At 33.9% G+C, this 19,461-nt stretch overlaps 2 protein-coding genes across 2 annotated transcripts; one reads left to right on the top strand and one right to left on the bottom strand.

Annotated features, from left to right (window-relative positions):
- Positions 1-1,285: 1,285 nt before the first annotated feature.
- Positions 1,286-8,305, top strand: LOC107868196 (rac-like GTP-binding protein RHO1). The gene is made up of 8 exons (XM_047410773.1): positions 1,286-1,447; positions 1,644-1,874; positions 5,466-5,553; positions 5,700-5,809; positions 6,341-6,404; positions 7,616-7,680; positions 7,759-7,824; positions 7,917-8,305. The coding sequence occupies exons 2-8, from the start codon at positions 1,776-1,778 to the stop codon at positions 8,016-8,018; spliced, it is 594 nt and encodes a 197-aa protein (XP_047266729.1). The 5' UTR covers positions 1,286-1,447; positions 1,644-1,775; the 3' UTR covers positions 8,019-8,305.
- A 5,910-nt stretch (positions 8,306-14,215) lies between these two features.
- On the bottom strand, positions 14,216-18,320 carry LOC107868197 (pentatricopeptide repeat-containing protein At5g55840). The gene has a single exon (XM_016714816.2). The coding sequence runs from the start codon at positions 18,202-18,204 to the stop codon at positions 14,854-14,856; it is 3,351 nt and encodes a 1,116-aa protein (XP_016570302.2). The 5' UTR covers positions 18,205-18,320; the 3' UTR covers positions 14,216-14,853.
- Between the last annotated feature and the right edge of the window lie 1,141 nt (positions 18,321-19,461).

Here is a 19,461-nt window from a genome sequence, read left to right as displayed (position 1 = left end):
ACTATTTGTGTTTCTTTTTTCCCTTGTGAATTAGTATCAATTATGTATGAAAACACACCTCGAAAATCTCTAAGCCAATTTTTTTTTTTTTTTTGGTCAATTGTATCACTAGCCTCCTAAACTGGCACCTGAACTATTATCATCTATGTATAAAAATATATTTTGAAGTTATCTAGGTCAACTATATGTTGTTTAGTTTCACACCTTAACTATCATCATTTATGTATGAAAATGCATTTTAAAGTTGTCTAGATCAGCTTATCCGTGATTTCCTTTTTCTATTGAACTATCACCATTTACTCAACTATATATATTTTAATGCCTAAATAAAGACAATTAAGATGTGAAACTACTTGAAAAATGATTGTTGAGATAAATTATTATCACCTATGCACAAGAATACACCTCGAACATGTCTAGGTCAAATTATCCTTTTTTTTTTCTTTTTTTTTTCTCCATCTGAACTATTATCATCTATATGTATGAAGACTCACCTCGAAGCTGGCTTAGCCAGCTATTCGTTATTTCTTTTCCCATCTAAACTATTGCCATCTTTATATGAAAAGGCACCTTGAATCTGTGTAGGCCAATTATATATATTATTCTTTTTTCCTACTAAATTATCATCATCTACTTAACTATGCATGTATTAATACATAGTCGCTAATAGTTCAGGCTAAGAAAAGAAACCAACTAACAATTGACATGTGAAACTCGCAAAAAAATAATCGAATGTATTTTAAACCGTTATCTCATACGAAAATGATATTTCTACCCTCCACAAAAATAAACATAAACACAATCATGTACATTGATAATCCAGGTAAAGAAAACAAAACAACTAGCAACTGACATGTAAAACTCACAAAAAAATAATCATTCAGGTGTATTTTAAATCGTTATTCAAAATGAAATAGCTATCCTCATCAAACACAATCATGTACACTGATAGTTCAGATAAAGAAACTAACAATTAATATGTAAAATTTACAATAAAATAAAATAAAATAACCGTTCATATGTATTTTAAACCATTATCTCATATAAAAATGATATTTCTACCCTGCACAAACACAAACACAATCATATACGTTGATAGTTTAGGTAAAGAAAAAAACAACTAACAACTAACAACTGACATATAAAACTCGTAAAAAATAACCCCCACAAACACGAACATAAACATATTCAGATAAAGAAAAGAAAACAACTAACAATTGACACGTGGAACTCGAAAAAATATAACCGTTCAAATATATCAAAATGACATTCCTACCCTCCACAAACACAAGCACTATCATGTATTGCGAGAAAAGTGTTGTGGTCTCACAAGCAAATACAAAAACACTTCTCTTCTTCATCCCTTTGTCTCACACACAAACATACATAGTTTTTTTTTTTCAGGCAACAACCTATTCAACAGCAGTATTTTCAGGCAACAAAAAAGGTAGACCGTTTATAGTTTTTCCCTTTCTCTCTCTTTACCTCTAATTTTTTCCACCATTTTCTCTCTCTAGATCTAAATTTACACATACCCATTTTCCCTTTTTCCCTAAAAATCCCATTCTTGATTTCACATTTTTTTTTTTTCAATATAGTAATAAAGTTACAAACTTTTTGGATTTTCTTGATTTTTTTTGCAGATGGGGTATTGAAAGGAAGCATTACATTGTTTGTTTTATTGATCAGGTCTTCTAAAGAAGATCTGATAAGAAGTGGGTCATTGTTAGTTTACCGTTTTATCCCCCTACAACAACAAGAAGAAGAGGAGAATTATGAGTGCTTCCAGGTTTATTAAGTGTGTTACAGTGGGTGATGGTGCTGTTGGCAAGACTTGTTTATTGATTTCTTACACAAGCAATACTTTCCCTACGGTTTGTTTCATTAACCCCTACCCCTTTTGTTTGTTTGTTTCATGTTTTTTGGTTTGGTTATTATTTGTTTAAGGGTGTGTTTGGTATGATAGAAAATAAAAATGTTGAAGAAAAACATGTCATTATTTGTTGATAGAGTGTCATTATTTGTTGGTAGAGTGTTGTGCATTATTGTGAATCAAGACTCTATTTTTGTATCTTGTAATACGTGGCGGAAGTAGGATTTTCATGAAGGGGGTTCGACATCTACGGTATATACGTAAAAATAAAAAGTTGACAATTTTCGGGCAAAAGGGGGTTCGGGTGAACACTTTCCCTATGGTTTGCTCATTAACCCCTTTTGATTGTTTGTTTCATGTTGTTTCAATTTATTTGAGGGTGTGTTTGGTAATGAGGGAAAATAAAATGTTGAGGAAAAGAAGTGATTTTGTCGATAAGATGTTGTGCATTATTGTCAATCAAGACTCTATTTGTGTATCTTGTAATCCGTGGTGGAAGTTGAAAGGGGTTTGACATTTATTGTATATACGTAAAAATAAAAAGTTGACAATTTTCAGGCGAAGGGGTTCAGGTGAACGCTTTCCCTATAGTTTGTTCATTAATCACTTTTGTTTGTTTCATGTTGTTTGGTTTGGTTATTGTTTTTTTAAGGGTGTGTTTGGTATGATAGAAAACAAACTGTTGAAGAAAAAGATGTCATTATTTGTTGGTAGAGTGTTGTGCATTATTGTCAATCAAGACTCTATTTGCGTATCTTGTAATCGGTGGCGGAAGTAGGATTTTCATGAAGGGGGTTCGACATCCACTGTATATACGTAAAAGTAAGAAGTTGACAATTTTCAGGCGAAGGGGTTCAGGTGAACACTTTCCATATGGTTTGTTCATTAACCACATTTGTTTGTTTCATGTTGTTTTAGTTTTGGTTTTGAGGGTGTGTTTGATAGTGAGGTGGATATGTTTGGTGCGATTGAAAATGTTGAGGAAAAAGATGCCATTTTTTTGTTAATAAAATGTTGTACATTATTGTCAATCAAGTCTCTATTTGTATGCCTCGTAATTGGTGGCAGAAGTAGGATTTTCACAAGGGGGTTCAACATCTACTGAATATAGGGAGCTTGATAACATGACATTTTGTTGATAAAATCTTTTACATTATTGTCAATCAAGACTCTATTTTTGTACCATGTTATCAAGTCAGGGGGTTCGAGATCTACTATATATCTTATATACGAAAAAAATTAAAAAATTGATGATTTTTTAGGTGAAGGGGACTCAGAGGAACCCCTTCTGCCACCCTAGCTCTGCCCCTGCTGAGGGTGTGTTTGGTAATGAGGGGAAATGATTTTTTCATGATTTGCTGAAAATGTTGAGGAAAAAGAATGTCATTTTGTTGATAAAATGTTGTGCAGTATTGTCAATCGAGACTCTTTTTGTGTACCTTGTAATCAGTCCAAGGGGGGTTTCGACATCTACTGTACATACATAAAAATTTAATATTGACGATTTTCAGGAGAAGTGGATTCGGATGAACCCCATTCCGCCCCCCTAGCTTCGTCCCTGTTGAGGGGTGTTTTCCCTTTGAGGGTGTGGTTTGGTAATGAGGGGAAATGTTTTTTTTTTTATTTCTCTTGTTTTTTTAGCTTGTTTTGCTGGATTTTTTCTGAGGGAAAAGATGTCATTTTGTAGTTCCCAGTTTAAAAAAATAAGATGTCATTTTGTTGATAAAATCTTGTAAATTATTGTCAATCAAGACTCTATTTGTGTACCTTGTAATCGGTGGCGGAAGTAGGATTTTCACCAAGGGGGGTTCAGCATTTATTGTATATACATAAACGTTAAAAATTGGCAATTTTCAGTTTGTTTATTTTGTGTAGAAATGTTTTTTTTTTTATCACTCCTGTTTGTTTAGCTTGATTTGCTGAGAATGCTGAGGTAAAAGAAGTCATTTTGTTGATAAAATCTTGTACATTATTGTGAATCAAGACTCTATTTGTGTACCTTTTAATTTCCGTATGTCTCCTGCTTTTACATCAAACTATTATCCAAGGTAAAATATTTTTCAGAAACACATTTTCCTTAAACTATTTTTTTCTTTTTAGGGTGTGTTTGCCGTTCGGTATGAAGGAAGATGTTTTCCATGGAAAATATTTTGTAGGAAAAATAGTGGATATCTTACTTTTTTGGTGTGTTTTCGGAACGTAAGCTAGAAAATATTATCCCTAGGACATTTATATGTAATCTAGACAAATACTTTGAGAGGTAGGGGTAGGGGTAGGGGTAGGGGGTGTTGGTGATGGAATGGGAGCTACAGGGTGTTGGGGGTAGGGGTGGTAGGTGGGGAGAACACAATTAATGTGGAAAAGCCACTTTCCTCATTTTTAAGCAACTTGTTTTCCTAGAGAAACAGTTTTTAAAAATTTTGACCCAACCAAATATGGGAAAATTGGAAAACATTTTCTTTCCTCCACACCGAACACACCCTAAAAGGCAGCTTATTTTATCTTCCTTTCTTTTTCTCTGTTTTCCTTTTGTCAGCCGTAAATCGTAATACTGTGGCTGCAATAATGTGTAATTACCTGTCAGTGTGGAGGATTTGAGAGTGGGACAGGGAAGGACCTTGTGTAATTGTTTTCTCCCTCTTGTGTCTTTTCCCTGCTAATTCTTTTTGCTATATAAATTTGATTCTTTCAGGACTTGCTCATGAATATATATATATCGATAACAATCACGTTAAAAAGTGCATTTCTTCTTAGCCCGTCTAAAAGAAGTTACTGGCGTCTCAGATTTTTTGCTTAGGCATGTCAACAGGTTCCTGTTGTCTGTTTTGATTTGTTTGTTTATTGAAGGTCTATCTGTATTAATATCTTGTTGTAGGCTTGTGTTGATCATTTGGACAATTTTCTTTGTTTACGTTATATTTTTTTATACGTTTTGTTGATCCTTTCGGAAAATTTTGTGGCTCACATGATTTGTTTGTGTTTCCTTTCTCGAAACCTGGTTGATGATTGCCCTTTACCCTTCTCCACTTAAAAGCCAGACTTGTTTGCTTCATATCTGTCGGGGCTAATGTGACCCACCCTGCTTCAATGTTTTGGATAAAATTGCTTGGTGACAACTTTACATATCTGTCGCTTTAATATCTTGTTGCGCGCTAAACTGTACCTTTTTTTGATATTTTTACAAAACTATTTCTTGGTGTACATGTTTATTTTCTTTATGCTACATTTATAAGCATATCGATGTTTGTCTTTAATAGATTCATCACGTGTTCCTCTTTAATCAAGTAGTTATATATAGTCTTAAAGGTAAGGAAGAGAAGACATCGAATTTACTTTGATATGAACTTGGTGACATTTACATCTCCGACTGTTTGGTGTTTGCTCTTCGCTGCACTTACATCTTTGATGGTATTTTAGGAAAAAAGTTAATTCACTTCACATGCACGGAATCTTTTTCTTTTCTTAATTCTGGCTCGAATTACAATGCTTCAAAGGATTCGGTTCATCTTTCCCAAATTTGTGAACAATTTCTACTTATCAAAAAGAATTTAAATTCACTTGCTTCTACCTCATTCATGTAATTGTTTGACAGGACTATGTGCCCACCGTGTTCGACAATTTCAGCGCAAATGTGGTTGTCAATGGAGCCACTGTCAACCTAGGGTTGTGGGATACTGCTGGTAATTATTTATTTGCTCAACATTTAATGTTTGAAACTTCCGATAACCGTTACATGTAATGTATTCCAATGCATATATATCTATAATTATGCCAACTATACGCTGTCCAAATAGTTATGAGTCTAACTTGATTAAATGTATAACAGGACAGGAGGACTACAATAGGTTAAGACCCCTGAGTTACCGTGGGGCCGATGTTTTCATTTTGGCATTCTCTCTCATTAGTAAAGCCAGCTATGAGAATGTCTCCAAGAAGGTGGGTGTTTCATTATGTGTTTCTCTTCATTTACGTACGCAGACCTTTACCCCTTCCTTTGCGGGCAGCCCAGTGCACTGAAGCTCCCGCTATGTGCAGGTTCCAGGGAAGGGACCAGTAGGGTAAGAGAGGTATCATTGTACTGCAGTAGTATTACTAATAAACTTGTCTTACAAAATGAAAAAAAGAAAAAGCACTGCATTTTAGTCATTAACATGGAGCCATTACATTTAGATAGTGCCATTACAAGTCACAAACATCAAAATAAATAGCATGTACGCTGCCAATAAAGATGTCAATAGCAGATAAGAGAACCAATAATACTAGAGCTCTATTATTTACTAATAGAGTGACAACAGAAATAGTCAATATAGCCAAAGTAAAAGAAACAATAATAGTAGTAAAAATTGATGAATACGATAACAATAGATAGTAATGATAATATGTTAAGAAGTGTTTCTCTTCATTCACTATTCTTTCTATCCGTTGTCGGTACATGAAAAATTTACTATGTTATTTGATTGTTTTCAGTGGATTCCTGAGTTGAAGCACTATGCTCCTGGTGTCCCAATAGTTCTTGTTGGAACAAAACTTGGTGAGGCTTTCATTTAAGCACGATCTAATCTGCAGTTTGTTTCATAGATCTGCATGAGGTGACAATCAATAGTGTCTGCAATCTTGATATTTATTTAGTACTTGTAAATTCTCAATGCCCCAAAGAAGATACGCAAGTGTTAAATGAAGTTGCTCGGACTCTTCGTTTTCAGTGTCACATCCACGTTGACACGACATGGGTGTGGCCGTGTGGGACCCTTACTGGACTTGGTCAACGGATTTTGGGTACTTTGACCAAAATCAATGGGGAAATTCAGGACAGATACAATTATCTCTGTTCAAAACAAAAGCTATGATGAAGTTGAAGAAAAGGTGTACATTGTATCTCTGTCATTTCCTTTCCTTATATCACTATCTGGGATTCTTCTCCTCTTGATCAATATCTTTTCCTCGTTATACCTTGTAAGTTTTCCACATAGTGTCTCATAAGTTAGACATTTAATTCTATGTTTAGATAATTGAAATATTTTTAGCCGAATATCGACACCCATATCCATACCTTGATCTTTACTCCCGAATCTTAAAGTTTAAGTCGTGAAGGATCCAACCTCTAGATCCGCACCTGTATTGGACCACCCGCACCCGAGTCCGAGCAACTTAGGTGCTAAATGACATTGGTACTATAAGGCTACCGTAGCACAAACATAACTTGATCGTGCTTAGGTTGTTACTGGTAGAAGCGTGTAAAGATTTCTTCTGTACTTGAAGTAGAAGGAACTCTTTTCCTTTTAAGATAACAGATTTTACGAAACTGCTGAAGAGGTAATAGAATGGTATGGTCGGTCATCTGGGCATTGAAGTTGTGGAATGGTTGATGGCTGGTAGATGTGTGTTTCTTCCCACGTTTGTTTCTTTTTTCGTTAATGTCACTTTGATAGAGTTGAAACAGTGGATTTTAAAAGCTTGTTTATCAAGCTGTGTTGAGTAACTATTTTGTTACTCATTATAACATGTGGAAATGTGACTTGCTCAAAAAACAAAAGAAACATGTGGAATTATGTTATAGTACAGTTTCTCCGTACGTTCTATATCTCATCTTTTGTTATTAGCATCAATCAGTGGTAATCTACATTGTTTCATTGGACACTGGATCTTGGGAGTGTTTATTCATCTGTTTTATATGTCTATAGTTGTTGTTTTCCTATTATCAAAGGCCTAATTAGCCGACTTTACCTCCTGTATTGTACTCAGATCTTCGGGATGACAAGCAATTCTTCGTAGACCATCCTGGTGCTGTGCCAATTACTACTGCTCAGGTAAGGATAACCAGCACCCTTCCTCTTTTTGATTGTATCCCACAGAATTCATTTGATATGTCGTATTTAACACTTAAGGGCGAGGAGCTAAGGAAAACAATCGGTGCACCATCTTACGTTGAATGTAGTTCAAAAACACAGCAGGTATGTTTTCCCTACTGCATCCATTTCTTGCATCGGATAGCTTTATCGTGTACTTTTATCGAAGCATTTGGTTGAATGTGTCCGTGTTGCAGAATGTGAAAGCAGTCTTTGATGCTGCCATTAAGGTCGTCCTCCAGCCTCCCAAGACGAAGAAAAAGAAGGGGAAATCTCAAAAGGCCTGCTCGATATTGTGATCAACTGTAGTAGGACCAACCAACGATATGGCTCGTCACAATTCCCGTTGTAACATCCCCCCGTTAATATCCCTTTGTCTTCTTTCGTCTCGGAGGAAAGTAGGAGGTCTTCGTCTGTCTTATTCGGAACTACTAACGATCTCTCGAAAGTGTCAGGTGGCTTGGTTTTTATGTATAATTGTTGTCATTCACCTTGTAGGCCACTCTAGTGTGCCCTTTGTTTTGATTTGGTTTTATGTATTAACAACTGAATGATCCCAGTTAGGAAAAACAAATTCTTTTTGGAATGTTGGGCTTCTTTATGTTTTCTTGTTTTGCATCTCATTTCATGCCATGGAAACAACCGTTTCTCGTAGAAATGCAGGGTAAGGCTACGTATAATACACTATGGTCCGCCCTTTTTCGGATCCCGTGCATAGCGGAAGCCTTAATGCACCAGGCTGCCCTTTAATTACTTTGAAATGTTCTTCTAAAGGAATTTGTTAGCTCAACTTCTAAAGTGCAGAAGTTCCTTTTTATTTTTTGTTAAAAGTTTTTTATTCTTCAATGTTATTACTATTCTGCTTGTTATACTGTTATTTAACCTGAGTTGAAGGTCTATTGGAAATAGCTTCTCTACTTCATTTGAGTGTCATCGTTGTGGGAATATACTAGGTATGTGTCATCGTTGTATTACACTATTATTTCCTTTACTTCGATATGGTCATCATAATTTTTTACTCTTTTCTTTCAAACCATGTTTTGAGAAAGTCGAAGATTCATTGAAAACAATCTCTTTGCCTCGCAAATAGGGGTGGGCGTTCGGTATTCGATTCGGTATTTTCAAAGTTCGGGTTCGGTAATTAGGTTGTCGGTATTTGAATGTAGATACCACATACCATACTTATAAACATCGGTTCAGTAATTCGGTAATCGATAAATTAAACTTCGATTCGGTTCGATTTTTGGTAATATCATATTAAAATTGGAGATGTGCAAATGTATGTTTAAACATCAAAGATTATATTTAATAAAAACCCTATTTAGCATTCCTTTTGTTGCTTTTTACGAATATATTACAAAGGTCAAGAGATTCTTTGGGATGACTAATACTATTGTCTATTGGGTTGGTTAGACGTATCGTATTATATATATATATATATATATATATAAAAAAAAAATTGAAAATCCAATACCGAAGTATTGAAATCTTACTCTCAAATACCATACCAAATATCGAATTACTGAATACCGAATATCAAATTTTTTGGTTTGGTTCGGTAATTTGGTTTTTGATATTTTATGCTCAGCCCTACTCACAAACATATGGGTAAGATTTCAACCTTTTCAGATTCCACTTGTGGAACTATATTGGTTATGTTGTTGCGGAGAGGGACGAAGGGATAAAGAATTGGACACCCCTTTTTATGACGGTGAAGGGTCAAGTTGCGCACATTCGACTATTTTATTGAGTACATGTATGTTTTATCAATACAGATAATGAGTAATTCTAAACATTTATAAACTTCAAATTTTAGTTTCGGCCCCAACGGGAGCTTTTGTCCTTTCTAACTTGGCCTGTTTATGACGCAATTGTTCAATCTCTTCTTTTCTTTTTGAGATAATACATTAAAACCCCTCTGAACTTATCCCGACAATTTAGTTTAGCACTTAAACTTTACGAATAATTATTTACCCCCTTAACATCTTTATAGTGAATTAATTTTCCCCCTTAATATATAATACCACTCTCACGAGGGAGAGGGAGAGGGAGAGTGCATCACACTCGCTGACACATCAGCGCCAGATCACCGTCATGTCATAGCCACGTAAATAAAATATTTTTTAAATATTTTTATATATATATATATATATATACATATATATTTTAAAATATATAAAATATTTTAAATTAAAAAAATACTCCACCCCCCATTTTTCATCTTCTTCATAACCCCTCCCACCCCCCACCCTTTCCCCCTCCTGCACACACGCCCCCATCCACCCCTACACTCCCACACCTAAACATACCCCCATCCACCTCCGTCCACCCCCACACAACCACACCTGCTAGGTTTTTTAGCGAAAATTCCGGCGAATTTTTGCTGAAAAACTCAATCCACTTGAAAATTTTAATTACCACCATAAAAAAATATCATAAAATAGTGATAAAAAACTCAATCCACATGAAAAATTCGATCAAATCAACACCAAATTCTCTAAAATCAACAACCAAACATTCAAACCATGTAGATTTTTTAATTTTCAAATTCAATTTCATTTCTTTTTTATTGATCCAAAAGGTCGAAGGAGGATAAATTAAAGGTGAGGGTGACAAATTTCACAATTGGAGGAGAAGTGGGGTGGGGGTGTTGGCTAAGGAGAAGTTGGGGGGGGGGGGGGGGGGGGGGGGGGGGGAGAAGGGGGGGGTTTTTTATATATATATATATATATATATATATATATATATATTAGTTTTAAAAAAAAATACTGTTCAGGCATTTTTTAAAGAAAATGTCACGTCAGCATAAGGCGGGAAATAAATTCACTATAAAGATGTTAAGGGGGTAAATTAATAGAAGATTAGTTTAAGTGCTAAAGTAAGTTGGGGAGATAGGTTTAGGGGGGTTGGTGTATTCTCTTTCTTTTTCTTTATTTTAAAGAAAAAAAAAGAAATATTCTCTTTCTTTTTCTTTAGTTTAAAGAAAAAAAAAGAAATATTCTCTTTGTGAAATTGAAAGTAAATACTCTTTTCGATCGATTTTACTTGACATATTTATTAAGAAAAATAATTTAATAACACGACCATTTTATTACAGTACCTCATTAAATGATGTTTACATTATGTTTTGAAATTAATTTGAAAAAAAAAAATTAATTCTAATGGCAAAATAAGAAAAAAAAATTGTCTTTTCTTGATACGTTAAAAATGACAAGAAAAGTAAAAATTTAATTAGAAAATTAGTGACAAGTAAAACCGAACGGAGAGAATAGATATAATATGCCCATTCAATAGAGGTGATCCTCCTTGGTCAATTAGAAAATTAGAGACAAGAAAAGTTATCTATTTTTTTTTTTCAAAAAATAAATAAAAATTCTGCAGTTGTCTCTGATTTTTAAAATTTGAAATTTAAAATATTAAAAAAAGAATGTTATTGTTAAAAACATGGTACAAAGTGGCAAACTTGATTACCACTCATTGGTTACTAATATATTAGATTCTCCCTTTGTTAAGGATCATTGTATTCCTAACGTTACGTATTAGTTGATCCCTACAGAGATATAAAAAAAAAAAATTAAAAAAAAAAGAAATGAGAAAAATGAAAAAAAAAAAAAAAGGCTAGAAATATAAGAAAGAGAAAGAGAGAAAAATAAAAGGAGCCACTAAAATATTTATTTTTTTGCTATTTCATTTAATTTTTTTAGATTATTGCTATTTAGCTAATTATGGACTTCAGCTTAATTTTTACATCTCAAATTCGTAGTCTTTAATTTTGTCCTTCAACACCTTAAGCAATAAAAATACGAACAAAAGTACCTCTAATATTATAAAAATTCGCAAGGCAAATGAAAAAAAAAACATAGCTAAACATGGTTTATGCCCTATAAGTTATAGGTATAAGTTTAGTTTTAGAACATTATACCTTGTCGTTTTATTGGAAAATAGTTATCCCGGAATAATTAATCTCAGGATTACCGGAATCACTTATCGCATCATCCATATGTAATAACTTCTCCCATCACTATGGTGTAAATAGTGGGATAAGTTATCTCGGTATTAACTAATACCTCCAACCAAACATGAAATAAAATAATCTTTCATTTTATTCCGAAACTATTTATCCCTTATATCTCAGACCAAACGACGTTGTTTGATTGGGAAAGAGTAATTTCAAGATAATTAATTCCGAGATTAGTTATCCCACTATATATATGAGAACTTATCTCATCACTATAATGTAAATGATGGATAAATAATCAAAGTATTAACTAATACCTCACACCAATTGAACTTATGGCTTGTAAAGTTCGAAAACTAAATTTATAAGTTCAGTTTTAGAACATTATGTCTAAGAAGTTCATACAGTTTTAGAATATTATGTCTTAAAATATTTATACGTCAAATTAATGTCTTAAATATAGGGTGTGTTAGAAAATGTTTTCCTGGAAAATAAGTTGATTTCTTACTTGTTTTCTTATATTTGGTTGGTGGATGAAAATATTTTTCAAAAAATATTTTCTAGTATTTGATTGGTGAATGAAAAAATATTTTTTAAAAAATACATTTTAGTGTTTAGTTAAAGCGTAAAAATACATTTTAAAATCCTTTTTTAAAAAATAAATTAAAAAATTAAAATTTTTTTGGGGAAGGGGGTTGGTAGGTGGGTGGGTGGGGGTGTCAAAATAGATATTAGGGGTGGAGTAAGAAAAAGTTTTGAATTTTTTTTTTTGTTAAAATTTTTTTAAAAAAAAATTGGCCGAGGGAAGAGGGGGGTTAGTAGGAACTGGGGGGAGGGGGAGGGGAAAGAAAATTTTTTTGAAAATTTTAAAAATAAATTTGAATTTTTTTTGAGGTTGTTGGGAGGGGGGAGGGATGGGAGAGGGGGCTGGAAAGGGGGGGAGGGTAGGGGTATGGGGTAAGAGAAAAGTTTGATTTTTTTAATAAAATGTACATATTGTTTTTGGAAAGGGGGGCTGATAAGGGTAGGGGTAGGGGGGATGGGCTAAAAAAAATTTTTGAAATACTTCTTAAAATAATTAAATTTTAAGAGTGGAGTGGAATGGGGTGGGGGTAGGGGTAGGGGTGGGGTAGAGATAGGGGTGGGGTAGGAGGTGGGGCGGGGTGGAGGTAGGGGATAGACTAAGAAAATTTTTTGAAATACTTTTTAAAATAATTGAATTTTGAGTAGATGATTTTGAGAATTGTATGAACATTTCAACTTTAAAGTGAGATTGAAAGAGAATTTTGAAAAATATTTTCGTGTAACGTAATTTTCCTTAGATTTAAAAAAAATAAGTTAATTTAAAAAATATTTTTTAAAATATAAGAAAACTGAAAAATATTTTCCTACGCACCAAACACATCCATAACTTATGCTTTGAGGCATAAGTTCAGTAATATGAACTTGTACCTTGAGAGTCGGTGCATAAGTTTAGCAGTATGAAATTGTGCGTTATAGAGGATCACCTGTGTCAGAGCGATTTTTAAACGAAAATACGAAGGGTCGTTTTGCAGAGTATAAGCATAATCCTGAATATAATATAGTATATTAGTAATACTTATATTAGTAATGTTTATATCAGTTATGCAATTAATATTTTTTACACACTATTTCATTTTCTACACTTTGTTTTCAAGAGAAGAAGGAAGTTTACAGCCATAACTGTTGTTGTAGGATAACTTAAGGAGAAGCAAGGAAGAAAGGAAAAGATCTATAAGAATTTAAGAGGTAATTTATTAAGTTAATACATGTGTTGGAATCCTTGCATTACTAATAAATAGAAAATAGATGTATTAATAATATACATTTTAATACACAATAAAGTGTATAATTAATGCTTGCTTTAGTTATATATGTGCTAAAAAAATGTACCAAATAAGGTACTAATAATATACTTCCTCCGTCTTAAATTATCCATCCCAAATTGAGATGTCACATTGATTAAGAAAAATAATTAATAACATGGTTAGTTTAACATATATCTCTATTAAATGATGTTTACATTTTAATTTGAAGAAAAAGTAATTAATACAAAGGGTAAAATATGAAGAAAAAAAAAAAATTATCTATTAATGAAAAAAGGTAAGTAAAGTGAAAAATCAAATTAAAAAATTTAAAAAGAATAATTTGAGACGAAGAAAGTACTAAACTAGTGCATACATTATTCTTCTTAATACACTCTATCAAACGAACTCTTTGTAAATTTGTTTTGTGACTTAAATAGCACTAGATCATTCTCCAAAAAAGGTTTGCCTGTTGAAATTAAGTCATAATTAAAGATATTTTGGATAATAAATTTTCATTAAATGAGACATAGGAATAAAAATTAAAGATCACCTCAAATTAAAGACAGTTCATGCAAAAACTTGACATCCTTACGAATGTACTAGACTCATAGGCTTATTTTTCAGACAATCACAAAAGTATCGTAAGTAAATATAGAATATACAGAATTTTACTTTAATTTTTTTTTTTTTTTAAGAGAAATAGATCTTAAATAAAAATATATACCGTCTTTTTTGAAGTTTAGATCTCCAATCTTATCAAGTCGGGCCTGGAATCTCCTTAACAATTTTCTTCTATGTTTGTTACTAAGAACTATACAAATTATACAAACAAAGAACTCCGAACTAATTCTCTGTCCCAAATCTCACATCTAAAATAGCGTTACATGAGTTCAACTTTCGGGCATGCAACCCAATAAAAAGAAATATAATCTAAAGGGATAAAGCTGAAATTAAAGCCTCCAACAACAATGCGGAGACTCACCTCAACAATAGAATCCTTACGAACGAACGGATCGTCACCCACTAGTTTCAGAAACAAGCTTCGATATGATTTGCAACACTTCAACTCTATGCCCTTGAACATAGAGCTCACATAAGCTATTCGGACAGAACATTAGACCACTTTGTGAGCTGCAATATCCTTATATCCCACCTTGTAGGACAGATATGCTAAAGGATACCGAACATAGAAACACTTCAAATGGTAGATCAAGCAGCCAAAGTATCAGCTGCAGACGTAATGTCTCAGATAGACCTGATCTCAACCATTAAAGGTTGTCAATGTCATTTCCAGCAAGCTAGATAAATAATGTTCCCAGCCAGTGTCATCTTTCTATAGCAGTACACTTATCTTCTTTTCTTTTTCTTCTTTCTTAAAGCATTTAGCTTTTCCTTCATGATTGTCAATCTTTCACATAGTGCTTGGGTATTTGAATGAAGTTCATCCGCCAGTCCCCTCTCTTGCAGACCATTTAGAAGACTTTCACCCTTTGCAAGATGATCATTCCCAGCTGAACAAAATGCATTGAGAAGAACGGTGAAGGTTGTAATAGTGGGACACATACCCCTCTCTTTCAGCTCCTCATACAGCTGATATGCATCATCAATATCACCACCAGCACAAAAGCCAGTTATGAGGACATTGTAAGCAATAACATCTGGCTTTGCACCATGAAGCTCCATTGTAGTTTTCAATTTTAAGGCCTCACACAAGTTACCACTTTTGCAAAGTCCATGCATAACAGTTGTGAATGTGGCAACAGTTGGAAGTAGATGCATCCGTAGCATACATTCAAGTACCAGCATTGCTTCCTCCATCTTCCCACGACGCACGAGCCCTCTTATAATTGCACCCTCAGCTATAGTACGGGAGGAGCTAATACCTATCAGCTCCATTTCATCTTTTAGTTTGAATGCTCCTTTTACATCTCCAACTTTACACATACTAGTTATTAAATTGCAGTATTGTCTGTCGATTGGAGCAAAACCCTCTTCAATCATTATATGCAAGAGACGATGTGAATTTTGGAAGTCCAATGTTCTTTTTAGTCCCTTAAATATCGAATTGTAAGTGTCTCCATCAGGAGAAACACCTAAGGTAGTCATTAAAGTAAGAAGACCAAGGGCCTTCTTCATCTCACCCCTTTCACAATATTTACGGATTATCATGTTGAATGTGAATTTATCTGCCACTATCCCCCCCAAGATCATCTTTATCATAAATTTAACCCCAATGTCCAGCAGCTTCGACTCACAGAGTCCAAGAATCACATAATGGCTTGTTACTTTATCTGGCGTGAAACCTTTTTCTCTAAGTGATTGATATAACTTAGAGCACTCAGATATGTTTTTCTGTCTCGAGTAGCCTCGTAATAGAATATTATATGTAGTCAAGGAAGGCTCTCTCATTGTAGAAAAGAAACTACTCACCTTATCCATTTGCCCATGTTTTGAGTAACCATCCATCACCACATTCAGTGCCACGGTATCTGGACTAAGACCTTTCCTTATCATCTCATCAAAGAAGTAACCGGCAATCTTAGGCAAGCCACTCTTGAAAAGTCCATCAACAATACATGTATACATGACCCGGTTTGAAGAGGGGTCTCCTCTACTCAATGCTCTTTCCAACAGAAGAATTGCAGCCACCAACTTATTGTTACCACACAAGCCAGCTAGGAGACTGGTGTAGGTATGACTATCAGGGAGCACATTATTCTGAAACATCTCGTCGATAAGGATTAATGCCATGTGGAAGTGGCCTAACTTGCAGATCTCAGCCAGCAATGAGTTGTAGACAACAACAACATCTGTCGCACAGCAAATACCACGGAGCCTATTAAATAATCCAAGTGCCTCTGTAAGGTTTCCTCCTCTGCATATTCCCTTTAGTAAGCTTGCATAGGTGTAAACGCTAGGCTGTCTACCTAAGTTAGCCATTTTGTCAAACCAGGATAATGCTTTTAACCCTTCACCTACATTTCCATAGCAATCAATAACAGAATGAAAAGCAACAGAATCGGGAACAAGACCAATCTTATGCATGTGACGCATGAAATCCTCTGCCTCTCTTACTCTTCCACCTGTACAAAGAGAAGATATCAGCGAGTTGCATATGAAAACGTCAGGACTATGGCCTGTTTTGTGCATCATTGCATAGACTCTCATTGCTTTTAGGACATCTTGTTGCTTGCAAAAGTTGTAGATCAAAGTAGAGTATACTACATCATTTGGGAAAACTCCAAACCTGTACATCCTACATAATATTTCCATCGCAGTTATTAGCATTCCAGCTTTACAAAATCCATTTAGAAGAACCGAGTATGCAACAACATCAAGACATATACCCTTCTCAAACATATCCTCAAGTAATGGAACAACTTCTCCTAGCGACTCCGTTGTTCTGCATATTCCTTCTAATAACATTGTATACGGAATCTGATTGATAGATAATCCTCTCGATTTCATCTTCTTGAGGATATCTCTTGCAGAACCCATTATGCCATGCTTGCAGAAACCATTCAAGAGAGCCCCATAACTTACCTCACTGGGCTGTAGACCTCTTGTTTCCATTTCAGTCAGCATTTCTTGAGCCTCTTTAAGATTGCCTGCTCGACATTGCCCATCAATCAAAGCATTGAAAGTGATACAATTCGGTGAAAGATTGAGCTTCAACATCTCATTCAAAATCTTCATTGCAGTGTCAATCTTCCCCTCTTTCACAAACCCGTTAATAAGAGTATTATAGGTAATATGATTCGGAACAATCGATCTCTTCCTCATCTTCCTCAATACTACATAGCCCTTAGCACTCCTATTCTTCCTGCATAAGTCATCTATAAACATGTTGTATGTACAAACATCAGCTTCAACACCCTTTGCATTCATGCAATCAATCAGTTCTAAAGCTGTTTTATACCTTCCCTTTTTGCAATACCAATTAAGCAAAGTATTATACGTAACCACATCAGGTTTATAACCACTCTCTACCATCTTTGCAAGCAAACAATTTGCTCTCTCGACCTTCCCTTCGGCACACACAACTCGTAAAAGTATATTGAATGTACCAACATTGGGGCAAATGCGTTTAGCAAGCATTTCTTTGAAGAATAACCACACGGTAGTCTCAGCATTTTGCTGCTGCCTCCTCCCCATTGCAGCTAGAAGCATATTACAAGTGTAAACCGACGGTTTAAATCCTCGACAACTCATCAAATGGAATATCTCAAGAGCATCCTCAAGTGTTCCTTTTCTCACATAAACCCTAATAAAGATATCAAAAACACAAGGGTTTGAACTGCAAAGGCGATACGTATCCATAAGAGCATCGAAAAGAAAATTTGGGCCAACACCCATGTTGTCAGACAAATGTCCCAAAATTGACTTAACGTCGTCATACATTCTAGCTCTGACGAGTATATGAGTCGTGATACCATACATAAGAATAATATGAGTAAACTCCAAACCAGGTTGCTTAATAAACCAATTCAAGAATTTCAAAGCTAATTTTCCATGAACAGGCCTTAATGAAGCCATTTTATAACCCATATGATTGAGTGAGCCCCAACGGTCCAGGGTCAGAACTGTGTAGATGCTCTTCTCCACTTGTTCACTTGCTCGTGTGACGACTTTATAGGGGTGCTTAGAGAAACCCATTTGAGAAAAAGCTCTGGCTCTGGTACTCATCTGTCGACGCATCGCTGTTGATGGTTAATTTTTGGTACAGCACACTGTTGGTGGTGTGGTTGATACTCCATAGTTTTCTTTAGTGGTTTCATTATTGATGTTCTTGTTTCTCACATTTCTTATAAGAATTCCAACTTGAAAAAGAAAGAATTAATAATCTTTATTTCTTTGATATCAATTATAATCTTTACTAGTTTTATAAGTAATTTAATATTTTATAATAACATAATTAAATATATAAAATAATTATAATCATAAATTATTAATATTTTTATGAGTTTGTGAACATATATTTTATAGCTATAAAGATAAATGTATTTCTTTCTGATATTTATCAAGTTTTAATTTTATTCATAATTTTACGTGATAAGAATTTAAGCTAATTGATATGGAAATATAAGCTTAGTGTTAAATTAAATTGAGGGATAAAACTAAATCCATCAAAATGAACCTCGAGAATCTATTGATTCTTTATTTTTAGTTTATGCTTAAGACTATCAATTCTCAATTAATCAAAAAAGATATTTTAAAACTTTTCTGATTTTAATTAATACCGCTAACTTCATTTTTAACTTTATCAATAATCTCAACTCTCAGGAAGTGAAATATTTTGTTGATAATTTCAAAACGAGATAAAATTGTCCATAAATTTTATTTATTCAATTCATAAAAGTAACGAGGAAATATTGGGAATCATACTCAATTCATCAAAAACAAATATAACCTTCTACAATTAGTTAAAAGACTTATCGATTAGTTAAACAGTGAGGGAATCAAAATACTTCAGTTGATTGTCAGCCTGAACTCTCAAGGTTTGATTCTCCACTTTATAATTTTCTATTTCCTATTTCTCTGATACTTAGGGTTATTATTTCTAATCTCTTATCTCTATTATGTTATACATCCTGTTTCATGTCTCATTATGACCTTGGTATATTATTCTTTATCTTGAGCCGAGGTCTATCGAAAATAGCCTCTCTATTTCTTCGAAGATAGTGGTATGGACTGCGTATATTTTACCCTCCCTAGACCTTACTTTGTGAGAATATACTGGGTCTGTTGTTGTTGTTATAGTTAAACAATTAAAATTCAATAAAACACACAAAAATGAAATCTCATATCATGACATACCAAATAAAATGTCCCATTTGACAAACAAAGAAATAAAATAGTTTTATTTTATTGGCTACATGCTATAATTTTAGTGAATTAACAAATTAATTGAACTTACTAAAGTAGCCTTGTGAAGACTACCAAAATTTATTATTC

The sequence above is a fragment of the Capsicum annuum genome, chromosome 4, assembly GCF_002878395.1.
Source record: "Capsicum annuum cultivar UCD-10X-F1 chromosome 4, UCD10Xv1.1, whole genome shotgun sequence".
In the NCBI taxonomy this organism is placed as follows: domain Eukaryota; kingdom Viridiplantae; phylum Streptophyta; class Magnoliopsida; order Solanales; family Solanaceae; genus Capsicum; species Capsicum annuum.
Note: the sequence above shows the minus strand (reverse complement) of the source record. Positions and strands in the feature narration are given on the sequence as shown.

What these genes read in the sequence shown, in the direction of transcription:
- LOC107868196 (XM_047410773.1), top strand. Translation starts at nt 1,776, where the DNA reads ATGAGTGCTTCCAGGTTTATTAAGTGTGTTACAGTGGGTGATGGTGCT. An exon ending in CAAGCAATACTTTCCCTACG is followed by an intron (nt 1,875 to 5,465) that starts GTTTGTTTCATT and finishes ATTGTTTGACAG; the next exon opens with GACTATGTGCCCACCGTGTT. An exon ending in GTAGTTCAAAAACACAGCAG is followed by an intron (nt 7,825 to 7,916) that starts GTATGTTTTCCC and finishes TCCGTGTTGCAG; the next exon opens with AATGTGAAAGCAGTCTTTGA.
- LOC107868197 (XM_016714816.2), bottom strand. Translation starts at nt 18,204, where the DNA reads ATGCGTCGACAGATGAGTACCAGAGCCAGAGCTTTTTCTCAAATGGGT.